Source organism: Mobula birostris, chromosome 1 (assembly GCF_030028105.1).
Source record: "Mobula birostris isolate sMobBir1 chromosome 1, sMobBir1.hap1, whole genome shotgun sequence".
NCBI lineage: Eukaryota > Metazoa > Chordata > Chondrichthyes > Myliobatiformes > Myliobatidae > Mobula > Mobula birostris.
Genome location: NC_092370.1, coordinates 38351820 through 38365422, shown reverse-complemented (window position 1 = coordinate 38365422; position 13603 = coordinate 38351820). Strand labels below are relative to the sequence as shown.

Here is a 13603-nt window from a genome sequence, read left to right as displayed (position 1 = left end):
GTTGACAGTAACTTTCCCCCCTGCTTTTTGGCAGGGGCCCTGTGAAGTCTATCTGGATGTTTTCCCAGGGTCCCCTCGGCCGAGGCTGATTTGCCAGCTGTAGCTTTCTGCCCTTACCAGGGTTATGCTGGGCACAAATGATACAACGGTGGCAGAATTTCTCAACATCCCCGCCCATCCCTGGCCACCACCAGTCCTGCTGGAGGGTTGTGATCATGCACTGCCTTCCCTGATGCATTGCCCCATGATAAAACTTTAGTAGTATCTGTCTAGTACAGGGTGGGGCCACCGTGACTGTTTCCTCCCCGTGTGTCCAGCACCCATCTGATCCCTCCTTTGCTCTTTTTCTCCTCCATTTTTCCTTCTCTTCTGCCTCCACCTCTTCATATAATTTTACTAAACTGGCTTCTGTCGTTTCCTGCTGCACACTTGCAATTTCAATTGCCTCTTGTTCCTCTGCTGCCTTCTTCGCAGCAATGTCTGCTCTCAGAGGAACTGGGAAAACTTTATGTTCTGGAGTGGCCGCAGTCTCTCTGAGTATCCTCTGGTGTTTTTGTTTCTTTGCTATACCCTGAACAGCAGTCAGTGTGTCAGTTTGTATATGGTCCTGCTTAGGGGGTTTATACAGACCCTCCTCTATTTTAACTGGATTTATCTTCACCTGCCCACAATCTTGCTTGTCTCTAGCCCACACTGCTAGGAACTGCTGACAAGGTAACCCATAGATATCATCCTGGCTCCAGTCTCTAATGATCGGGGCAGCTGCACCTATGCTAGCCGGGCCGTGTATTCTGTTGGTTGTATGCGTTCACATACATGACTTGTCCATATTGTTTCTCCCTTCCCTGAATCTATAACAGCTTCTGCTTCCCTTAAGATGTCTATTCCAAGAATCGTGCCCTCATTGTTTGGACATACCCAGAAATACACTGGGAGCTGCACTCCCCTGATTTCTAGTATTTGCTTCTCGCTTCTTTCTGCTTTTACTGTTTTCCCTCCTACACTCCTGATATAACTGGCCTGTCCAGTTGTTGGTAAGGGTAAGTCTGTTATCGATACCGATGCCCCTGTGTCCACTAACATACTGCATTGTTGTCCCCTTAACAATGCCGTTATGTGCATCCGTGAGCCATCAGAGCTGGCCCTGGAGCCCGCTGCCACATCCTTTTCTGCCTTAAGAGGCGCTGTCACTAACCCTTTGATCTGATCAACAGTCAAACTGGTTGCTAATGGGTTAAGTGACTGGGTGTCTGCCGTGACCTTCGCCTGGGTTTTCCCCCCTCCCTTTTGGACACTGTCTCCAGCCATGTCCCGACAGGCCACAGCTGCAGCATATCAACTCCTTCACTGTTTTATACGTGGTACGGCAGTCCTTTGCCAAGTGCCCTGGCTGCCGGCAAGCAAAGCAAGCCCTCCGGGACATCACGGCAGCTGCATCCACTATACCCACTTTACGATTTCTCTTGCTTTTTCTTTGGTCTATCTCACTGGCCTACTGTTATGCCAAAATCCAAAACTTCCTGGTGGGTTGAATTCAGGCCTTCCTTCAGCAGTTTTAGGAAGACTGGGTCGTCCTTCCCTGGGCTATCCAACCTGGAATACTCCTCGTATACTCGGTATTTACATTCTGCATAATCCATGGCTGTCTCGTCAGCTTTTTGAATCACTGCCATTATCGTTCCCCAGCTACTCTCGCCTCTCCCCAGGCGCTGCCTCATTTTCCCTTTAAAAGAGCGATATCTTTCTTCATTACTGGCGCTCCCGGTAGTTGTCCATGTACCATCCCGCAACCCCTGGGCCATCCTGTCCCACATATTCCTCGGGCACTTGGCTTTCACTAACACGTGTATATCTTTAGTCATAGTCATATTCATAGTCATCCTTTATTAATCCCGGGGGAAATTGGATTTCATTACAGTTGCTCCATAAATAATAAATAGTAATAGAACCATAAATAGTTGAATAGTAATATGTAAATTATGCCAGTAAATTATGAAATAAGTCCAGGACCAACCTATTGGCTCAGGATGTCTGACCCTCCAAGGGAGGAGTTGTAAAGTTTGATGGCCACAGGCAGGAATGACTTCCTATGATGCTCAGTGCTGCATCTCAGTGGAATGAGTCTCTGGCTGAATGTACTCCTGTGCCCACCCAGCACATTATGTAGTGGATGGGAGACATTGACCAAGATGGCATGCAACTTAGACAGCATGCTCTTTTCAGACACCACTGTGAGAGAGTCCAGTTCCATCCCCACAACATCACTGGCATCTGGTGAATTTCAACCATTTCCTCCAGTTTGCACCAGAATTCTGAATTCCCACAGGCAACTTTAAGTGAGGGCAACTCGGACAAAATGCTCTGTTTCTCCCCGGGGGTGAAGGGCTTATGAATAGTCGTAATCAAGGTCAAGGGCTGGCTCAGATCATCAGGGTTCTCAACCTGACGTTGCCTGACCTTGATAGGTGCCATTCTGGTAGATTTATCTGGGTAAAACCTCGCCCTGAGATATCTCCATACTAATTCCCACACTACGCAAAATATAAAACTGCAGAGTATGTATTCCACAATCTGCCAATTTTGAGTACCCGAACTCATGATACCTACTGTATTCCTTTGCATCACACTTGCACATGCATACACTAAAATGCAGCTCCCCGAACGAGTATACACGCCCCTCTGGCGTCCCGAATCGTACCGTTGGTTACCACCTTTCGCAACTGGTGGCTCCAAGTTAACCAAGTCAACATGCAAAGATTTTTCACTTACATAAATACACATGCACACGCACACATTACTTTAATATCTACCAGTTCAGCTCTCCACGTTTGTGATACCTCGTGTTCCCGTGTGTCCACCGACTGAACGGGTCCAAGTGTGAGTGTTATTTTCGAAAAATACTCACCAACTTAGACTGCTAGGAACGCTGGCCACACTACGGGTCACGAAGGTATCCCACTTCTGACACCAAATGTTGTAGCGTGGATGAAATTACCAGAGAGACAGTCACTGGTAGATACAAAGCAGCTTCTTTATTCGACACAACATGGTACAGTAGGCATTTTACGGACGGAGACGCTTTCCACAGAAAGGTCTGCTAGCTAAATGTGGGCTCGATATTTATATGCTAAACACAAAGGTAATTGCTACTTAAAAAGTAACAGACAATGCATAGACAATGCTTCCTATTGAAGCTACATACAAAATCTCACGCTATCCTTTCCTCCCAACGCCAACATGTCTGGGTTGGTATCTACAGCCTTTAGGAATGTAAATTAAGTCTACGATACATTTATTTGGCATTTCCCGTCCTAATACAGAAGACAATTAATGCAATTAATATTTATAATGTATAGGTGATACTGCCTTCGAAACTACAGTATCGGGTCAAACTACCAGAAGTATCTTGTATTCACACCTTTTAGGAAGCCCATTGTGGTGGACTCAATTCACAATCCTTTGTCAAACAGTTAAAATAGAAGTCTGGTGGCCAAAGTCATTTAAATGTTAACAAATCATCCACCCAAAAAGAAATCCACTCTTGACAATTATAATAGTCAAAAAATGTATTTTGACTATACAGAAATCCCTGCTGAAAATTGCTTTAGATGATTGCAATAAAGATTAAGACCCGAAATTTACTTGATACTGTTGCTTTTAGTAGTAATAGTAGTCATACTTTACTGATTCCGGGGGAAATTGGTTTTCGTTACAGTTGCTCCATAAATAATAAATAGTAATAGAACCATAAATAGTTAAATAGTAATATGTAAAATATGCCAGTAAATTATGAAATAAGTCCAGGACCAGGGTGTCTGACCCTCCAAGGGAGGAGTTGTAAAGTTTGATGGCCACAGGCAGGAATGACTTCCTATGATGCTCAGTGTTGCATCTTGGTGGAATGAGTCTCTGGCTGGATGTACTCCTGTGCCCACCCAGTACATTATGTAGTGGATGGGAGACATTGACCAAGATAGCATGCAACTTAGACAGCATCCTCTTTTCAGATACCACCGTGAGAGAGTCCAGTTCCATCCCCACAACATCACTGGCCTTACGAATGAGTTTGTTGATTCTGTTGGTGTCTGCTACCCTCAGCCTGCTGCCCCAGCACACAACAGCAAACATGATAGCACTGGCCACCACAGACTCGTAGAACATCCTCAGCATTGTCCGGTAGATGTTAAAGGACCTCAGTCTCCTCAGGAAATAGAGACGGCTCTGACCCTTCTTGTAGACAGCCTCAGTGTTCTTTGACCAGTCCAGTTTATTGTCAGTTCGTATCCCCAGGTATTTGTAATCCTCCACCATGTCCACACTGACCCCCGGATGGAAACAGAGGTCACCGGTACCTTAGCTCTCCTCAGGTCTACCACCAGCTCCTTAGTCTTTTTCACATTAAGCTGCAGATAATTCTGCTCACACCATGTGACAAAGTTTCCTACCTTAGCCCTGTACTCAGCCTCATCTCCCTTGCTGATGCATCCAACAATGGCAGAGTCATCCGAAAAGTTCTGAAGGTGACAAGACTCTGTGCAGTAGTTGAAGTCCGAGGTGTAAATGGTGAAGAGAAAGGGAGACAAGACAGTCCCCTGTGGAGCCCCAGTGCTGCTGATCACTCTGTCGGACACACAGTGTTGCAAGCACACGTACTGTTGTCTGCCAGTCAGGTAATCAAGAATCCATGATACCAGGGAAGCATCCACCTGCCTCGCTGTCAGCTTCTCTCTCAGCAGAGCAGGGTGGATGGTGTTGAATGCACTGGAGAAGTCAAAATACATGACCCTCACAGTTCTCGCTGGCTTGTCCAGGTAGGCGTAGACACAGTTCAGCAGGTAGACGATGGCATCCTCAACTCCTAGTCGGGGCTGGTAGGCGAACTGGAGGGGATGTAAGTGTGGCCTGACCATAGGCCGGTGCAGCTCCAGAATAAGTCTCTCCAGGGTCTTCATGATGTGGGAGGTCAATGCCACCGGTCTATAGTCATTGAGGCCGCTGGGGCGCGGTGTCTTCGGCACAGGGACGAGGCAGGACATCTTCCACAGTACAGGAACCCTCCGGAGCCTCAGGCTCAGGTTGAATACATGGCAAAGTACTCCACATAGCTGAGGGGCACAGGCTTTGAGCACCCTGGTACTGACACCATCCGGTCCTGCAGCCTTGCTTGGGTTGAGACATTTCAGCTGTCTTCTCACCTGTTCAGCTGTGAAGCCCACTGTGGTGGTTTCGTGTGGGAAAGGGGTATAGTCATGAGAGCAGGGTGGGGGACAGTGACGAGGGGTAGGAGGGGAGAGTGGGATATCTGTTGGTTGGTGGCCGACAACAGATGGCTCATGTGGGGGATGGGCAGGGGCCACAGTGTCAAATCTGTTAAAGAACAGGTTAAGTTCATTGGCCCTGTCCATACTGCCTTCAGCTCCTCTGTTGCTAGTTTGCCGGAACCCTGTGATGCTCCTCATCCCACTCCAGACCTCTCTCATGTTGTTCTGCTGGAGTTTCCACTCAAGCTTCCTCCTGTACCTGTCTTTAGCCTCCCTGATCCTGGCTTTCAGGTCCCTCTGTATTGCCCTCAGCTCCTCCCTATTTCCCATCTCTAAACGCCCTCTTTTTAGCGTTCAGGATGTGCTTAATGCCCTTTGTCACCCATGGCTTGTTATTTGAATAACAAGGGACAGTTCTTGTCGGAACATTGCAGTCCACACAGAGGTTGTTTTAATCAGTGATGCAATCTGTGAGCCCATCAATATCCTCTCCATGTGGCTCACAGAGTGCCTGCCAGTCTATCACCTCAAAACAACCCTGGAGCGCCTCATAAGCCTCCTCCGACCATTATCTCACTGTCCTCGAGGTTGCAGGTTTACTCTTCACCAGTGGCAAGTAGCAGGATTTGAGATGCATCAGGTTGTGATCTGACCTTCCCAGTGGGGGGGAGGGGAGAGGAGCTGTATGCATCCTTAACGTTAGTGTACATCAAATCCAGAGCCCTCTCCCCTCTGGTTGTACAGCTAACATACTGCGTGTAGTTGGGCAGTGTTCCAGCCATGGTAACCTGGTTGAGGGCACTCGGATGCTGGGTTTGTAATCTGGCTATGATGGTTACCTTGTGTACACACTTCATCAGTCTGTTAGTAAGCTTGACAACGCAGATGATCAGTTTACCAATATTTGTTCAGGTTTTCTCCTAATAAGGGGCCTGTGGTATCCGTCAGGAGGAAAAGCAAGCAAGGTTGTTATTTAAAATATCAAATTTAAGAATCCCTATATTGACAAAGCAACAACTGAAAGACACATGAAATACATATATGTATATCACTGCACAAAGCAGTACAATAAAGATTGGAATATGTAATAAAAATAAAATTAAAAAGCTACATACACAATAAAGGTAAAAATATCCAATAGTCATCTGAGGGACTTTTACAATGGAAAATTATTGTTGGGAACTGGGAGGTCATATAATTAAATACCACCAGCTTTCAATTGGGCTCTATGGTGATAATATTATTTTAATGTGCTTTTTTCCCTGATAACTTTGGGTTATTAATTTAGGGTCATACCATGACAATGAGCCCTGTGCAGATTTCAACAGTGAAGGCCACAACATTGTATCCCTGGGAGGAAATGCCAGATTTCTAAATTCATCTCTGTATGTGAGATACCATAAGTTTTAATCAGCAATAATACTGAGCACTGATACTCTGCATTATTAGGATATTAATTTCTGTATTGTTGCTTTGTTGGGGCAGAATTTTAAGATAGCTATGACAAGCACCTAAGTGGCTTTCTGTATCCTCCTTTGCATAAATCAGTTTAATTGTGGTAGATAAAACTTATGAACTGAAAAATACTGTTGTTAATCTGGGCATTTTGCTGAAATATACATAGAGTATATTGATCATGGACAAGGATAGATCTGATCCTAGGGTTGAGGTTCTTAACTGGAAGAAGGCCAAATTTGAAGAAATGAGAAAGGATCTAAAAAGCGTGGATTGGGACAGGTTGTTCTCTGGCATGGATATGATCGGTAGGTGGGAAGCCTTCAAAGCAGAAATTTTGAGAGTGCAGAATTTGTAAGTTCCTGTCAGGATTAAAGGCAAGGTGAATAGGAATAAGGAACCTTGGTTCTCAAGGGATATTGCAACTCTGATAAAGAAGAAGAGGGAGTTGTATGACGTGTATAGGAAGCAGGGAGTAAATAAGGTGCTTGAGGAGTATAAGAAGTGCAAGAAAATACTTAAGAAAGAAATCAGGAGGGCTAAAAGAAGACATGAGGTTGCCTTGGCAGAAAGTGAAGGATAGTCCAAAGAGCTTTTACAGGTATATTAAGAGCAAAAGAATTGTAAGGGATAAAATTGGTCCTCTTGAAGATCAGAGTGGTCGGCTATGTGCGGAACCAAAGGAAATGGGGGGAGATCTTAAATAGGTTTCTTGAGTCTGTGTTTACTAAGGAAACTGGCATGAAGTCTATGGAATTAAGGGAAACAAGTAGTGAGATCCTGGAAACTGTACAGATCGAAAAGGAGGAGGTGCTTGCTGTCTTGAGGAAAATTAAAGTGGATAAATCCCCGGGACCTGACAGGGTGTTCCCTCGGACCTTGAAGGAGACTAGTGTTGAAATTGCAGGGGCCCTGGCTGAAATATTTAAAATGTCGCTGTCTACAGGTGAGGTGCCGGAGGATTGGAGACTGGCTCATGTTGTTCCATTGTTTAAAAAAGGATCGAAAAGTAATCTGGGAAATTATAGGCCAGTAAGTTTAACGTCGGTAGTAGGTAAATTATTGGAGGGAGTACTAAGAGACAGAATCTACAAGCATTTGGATAGACTGGGACTTATTAGGGAGAGTCAACATGGCTTTATGCGTGGTAGGTCATGTTTGACCAATCTATTGGAGTTTTTCGAGGAGGTTACCAGGAAAGTGGATGAAGGGAAGGCAGTGGATATTGTCTACATGGACTTCAGTAAGGCCTTTGACAAGGTCCCGCATGGGAGGTTAGTTAGGAAAATTCAGTCGGTAGGTATACATGGAGAGGTGGTAAATTGGATTAGACATTGGCTCGATGGAAGAAGCCAGAGAGTGGTGGTAGAGAATTGCTTCTCTGAGTGGAGGCCTGTGACTAGTGGTGTGCCACAGGGATCAGTGCTGGGTCTATTGTTATTTGTCATCTATATCAATGATCTGGATGATAATGTGGTAAATTGGATCAGCAAGTTTGCTGATGATACAAAGATTGGAGGTGTAGTAGACAGTGAGGAAGGTTTTCAGAGCTTGCAGAGGGACTTGGACCAGCTGGAAAAATGGGCTAAAAAATAGCAGATGGAGTTTAATACTGACAAGTGTGAGGTATTGTACGTTGGAAGGACAAACCAATGTAGAACATACAGGGTTAATGGTAAGGCACTGAGGAGTGCAGTGGAACAGAGGGATCTGGGAATGCAGATACAAAATTCCCTAAAAGTGTCGTCACAGGTAGATAGGGTCGTAAAGAGAGCTTTTGGTACATTGACCTTTATTAATCGAAGTATTGAGTATAAGAGCTGGAATGTTATGATGAGGTTGTATAAGGCATTGGTGAGGCCGAATCTGGAGTATTGTGTTCAGTTTTGGTCACCAAATTACAGGAAGGATATAAATAAGGTTGAAAGAGTGCAGAGAAGGTTTACAAGGATGTTGCCAGGACTTGAGAAACTCAGTTACAGAGAAAGGTTGAATAGGTTAGGACTTTATTCCCTGGAGTGTAGAAGAATGAGGGGAGATTTGATAGAGGTATATAAAATTATGATGGGTATAGATAGAATGAATGCAAGCAGGCTTTTTCCACTGAGGCAAGGGGAGAAAAAAACCAGAGGACATGGGTTTAGGGTGAGGGGGGAAAAGTTTAAAGGGAACATTAGGGGGAGCTTCTTCACACAGGGAGCGGTGGGAGTATGGAATGAGCTGCCAGACGAGGTGGTAAATGCGGGTTTTTTTTTTAACACTTAAGAATAAATTGGACAGATACATGGATGGGAGGTGTATGGAGGGATATGGTCCGTGTGCAGGTCAGTGGGACTAGGCAGAAAATGGTTCGGCACAGCCAAGAAGGGCCAAAAGGCCTGTTTCTGTGCTGTAGTTTCTATGGTTTCTATGGTTTAAAAGAAAACTACAAATACAGCAATCTGTTATGGCAAGTGGCATATTGAACTTTATTGCAAGGGAGCTGCAATTTAAAAAAAAGGATTTGTGTTAAGATTGTACAGAACCTTGTTGCAAATGTGTTTGGAGTACCCTGTCCAGTTTTAGAACATTTAGATAAATAAATATGGAATTAGTGCAGCATAATTTACTGAATTGATTCATGTCCCCTCGCCCTCCCCCCCCCCACACGCCGCCTCGCCCTCCCCCCCACACGCCGCCTCGCCCTCCCCCCCACACGCCGCCTCGCCCTCCCCCCCCACACGCCGCCTCGCCCTCCCCCCCCACACGCCACCTCGCCCTCCCCCCCACACGCCGCCTCGCCCTCCCCCCCACACGCTGCCTCACCCTCCCCACACGCCGCCGTGCCCTCCCCCACTCTCCCCCTCACCCCTCTCCCCCTCACCCCTCTCCCTCGCCCTCCTCCCACACGCCCCCTCTCCCTCTTCCACCCCCCTCCTCCCCCTCTCTCCCCCCTTCCACCCTTCAGAAAATAAAAGAATCTCAATGAAATATTGTCAGAAAAAATCTATATACTACTCTCAATACATTACAAATACAGGAAAAGGGGTCATCTAGGGCTGAGATTAGAAGAGATTTCTTTAAGCATAGGATTGTACTCAAGTTATAAGGAGTATGGAAATTCTGTGCTTGAACATATCCAAGGTTGAATTCAATTGGTATTTGAACTTAAAAATAATCAGGGCATATGGGGATCAGAGGTACAGGATCAATCATGATTTTACTAAGTACTATAACAGGCTTGAGGGTCTTTGTGGCCTTTTCTTTGTTTTCTCATTCTTGAAATTGTGAACCTGCACATAAAATCTGATGAAAAATATAAGAATGTCAGGATTTTGTTTAGTACAGCAGAAAATATGGAACATTATATTGTTTTAAAATGGAAATTTAATTTCCAGCAAAGGCTTAAAAATGAAGAAATTGTGCGGTTGGCTGAAGAACGTCGAAAATTAGCGGAAAAAAAACGAAAAGAAGAAGAAGAAAAGCTGGATGAGTTGTTCCGACAGCAAGCAGAAAGGGAGCAGTCTGCAAGGGCAGATGAGAAGGTAAGTTATATGTTTGAGTTTAAAAAGTGAAGACTATCAAAAGAGAGTCTATTTGAAATATTTTCTCTTATCGGGAGTAAATTGTTAATATAATTGCCACTATTCCTTTATCAACCTACTATCAGTAAAGGGCCGAAATTAAATTGAGTATCATGGGCTGAAGGGCATGTTCCTGTGGTGCGATATTCTATTTATCAATTATTGATCCAAAAATCCAAAGATGCTGAAGTGTCTTTATAGGTTTTATCAGGGGATTTCATGTAAAATGTTTTGCAATGTAAGTTTGCAGAGTAATCCTTGATGCTCGCAGTATAATATTTGGGTATTGAATTTAAGGGCTTGATTTTGGATAAAGAGTTAAAATTTTTGAGATAAGTGATGATAAGCATGATTTAAAGCCATCTGCTCAAGCACAGATAGTTCATTGAGTGTATATAATGTTTAATCTCAGTTGGTCCCTCAACACCATCTCTGTGGTCAAGAAGGCACAGCAGCATATCCACTTCCTAAGGAGAATGAGATGAGTGACACTCTGCCTCCCCCCGCTCCCGTTTTAACCAATTTTCCAAAAGTGCCTTGACTACTTGCATCACCACCTGGTACAAGAATTGCAAGGCATCTGACCACAAGTGCCTACAAAAGATTGCGAGGACTGCTGAGAGGATCATTGGGGTCTTTCTTCCACCCACTAGTGATCATATTCAGGAATGCTGCATATTCAGGGCCCTTAGCATTGTCAATGATCCCTCCAATCTGTCAATAATCTCTTTGACACCCCCTCCCCCCCCCCCCCCCCCGCAATCAGCAGGCAGGAGGTACGAGGTACCGTAGTATTATGGCAAATATTGTTAGGGTTGTAAATAGTTTCTTTGCCCAGGCCATAAGACTACTGAACTCCCTGCCACCAACCAGGTCTCATCATGTGTAAATGCCAGCAGCATTATACTGTTTAATTTTTAACTTGTATATGCATCTTAGTTGTTAACTTATTTGTGATAATATTACTTTATATATTATGTTTGTGAGTTATATTTACTGTGTTGTGCACCTTGGTCTTGAAGAATATTGTTTCATTTGGCAGTATACATGTGTATAGTTGAATGACAATAAACTGAACTTGAACTTTCCCCCCCAAAATTCCACTTCCGTGTAGGATGTAAAGTATATAGATAGAGAGAAAAACCAGTGGAAAGGCTATATCAGGGTAAAAGAGGGCTTTTTTGACAGGGCACTGGTTTCTGATAAAGAAGATTAAGAAGAAGGATATCCTGCATTTCTGAGTGGAATTATTCTTCATTGCTTTTCAGTCCCTCTCTCCCGCATCAGTTGGTGCAGGTCTGCCTGGTTTGCTGTTCTCTCCCATTGCTCATCCAGCCAAAGGGAGATCCTCAGCAAGATGGTACTGACAAAGTACTCCAATTCTCTTTATGACCCCTACAGATGATAAATGAGTAAGAGTTGCCACATAAATTTACCTTTACATTGCCAGAATAATTTGTGAAATGTAAGTAAATTATGTATTAAAATGTACTAACCAATTTTGAGCACATTTTTGGGAGAGTTAATATCATTAATATGATATGTCCATTTTAGTGTAGACTCATTTTGCAACTTACTGCTGTTTTTCCTGGCATCAATCACCTCACTGCAGTTAGCTTGAGCAGGTTCCTCTTCAAAATTAGAAAGTTGTAAATGTCATACAAAATCTTGCAGTAAGGAAATGTCCATCAAATCATTAAGTAAGTCAGAAATAAAAGGGAAAGATATATGACAAGAACTAGCACCAAAGATCTACACTTTTCCTCATGCTTCTGATGAGGAGGTAAACCATAACATCATCTTCAACCCTTTGGAGAGTGTTAGTGAGAAATGATGGAAATGGAGGTCCTTTCAGTGAACAAAAGGACCTTAACAAGATTCTGAAGAACACTGTATGCAGGTGATATCTTTTCTTCTCCAAAAGGCACTTATGACTGGAAATTAAATTGTCCATAAGGGTGTGAGCACTTTCCTTGAATGCTTGTTCAATTTGTCTGAAACTTGAAGTTTACCTATGACTTCTGAGATGTTGGATCTGACTTTTTAATCCTTAGACTGTTTAATTATTTTCTTTGCAGTTTAACAATTAATTATCTGCTTCTCTATATTTTAAGTGGTCCTTGTATACATGTAACAGTTTATTCTTCCTAGTGGCTACAATATGTACAGTGGCATGCTAAAGTTTGGGCACCTCTGGTTAAAATTTCTGTTACTGTGAATAGTTAAGTGAGTAGAAGATGAGCTGATCTCCAAAAGTCATAAAGTTAAAGATGAAACATTCTTTTCAACATTTTAAGCAAGATTAGTGTATTATTTTTGTTTTGTAGAATTTTAGAGTGGGGAAAAAAGGAAAGGAGCACCATGCAAAAGTTTGGGCACCCCAAGAGGTTTGAGCTCTCAGATAACTTTTACCAAGGTCTCAGCCCTTAATTAGCTTGTTAGGGCTATGTCTTGTTCACAGTCATCATTAGGAAAGGCCAGGTGATGTAAGTTTCAAAGCTTTATAAATACCTTGACTCCTCAATTTTTGCATGCCACTGTATATGCAATTTCAGTGTGTTCCCTAGTGGTTATACAAAGTATGATTCTGGAAGCTTTCGCTCGGTACCACCTTACTTGAATAAGAATTATCTCATTGGTCAACTGTTATCTACGAATCTGAATACAATCTTTCTTATCTATAAAAGAGCTGTTCCATGAGGTCAGCTCCATCTTAATCTTAGATCGTAGTTCTTTTGACTCTCCTTTCACGTATTAGATCTCTATCATTCTTTGTTTCAATTTTTCTTTGTTCTATCAGTGCTTAATAAAACAATTGTGAAGCAAACAAGTTTTGTGCCTCTTTCCTGACTTCTGAGAGAACCTTGGATTAAAGGATCAGAATCCAACAGAGATCATGAGACCTCGTGGTTGCATCATGGCCCTATATGAAAACATGAATACCTTTGCATGGAAAAGCTTACAAAAATTAGTGGATACAACTCAGTTCATCATGGGTACGTGGAATGCTTTTGCAGGAAAGTAGCATTCATCATCAAGGACCTTCACCATCCAAGCCATGTTATCTTCTTGCTGCTGCCGTTAGGAAGGAGGTACAGGAGCCTCAGGACTCATACCACCAGCTTCAGGAAGTTACTGTCTCTCAACCATCAGGCTCTTGAACCACAGGGGATAACTTCACTCATCTTCACTCACCCTAACACTGAACTATTTGTTCAACCTATGGACTCAATTTCAAGGACTCTTAGTTTTATCTTCTCAATATTTATTATTATTTAATTATTATTATTATTATTTTTGTATTTGTACAGATTGTTGTCTTTT

The 13603-nt window shown here is 43.4% G+C and overlaps 1 protein-coding gene across 13 annotated transcripts in view; it reads left to right on the top strand.

Annotated features, from left to right (window-relative positions):
- The window catches only part of LOC140195593 (centrosome and spindle pole-associated protein 1), a 181605-nt gene that overhangs the window by 118225 nt on the left and 49777 nt on the right, over window positions 1–13603 (top strand). For all 13 annotated transcript variants that reach the window (XR_011885525.1, XR_011885527.1, XR_011885528.1 and 10 more), the window contains one exon: window positions 10094–10240. Coding sequence is in view for 9 of the 13 variants with exons in the window: in XM_072254286.1 (XP_072110387.1) it covers window positions 10094–10240 (147 nt within the window). In the remaining 4 variants the exon portion in view is untranslated. The remainder of the gene's footprint in view (window positions 1–10093; window positions 10241–13603) is intronic.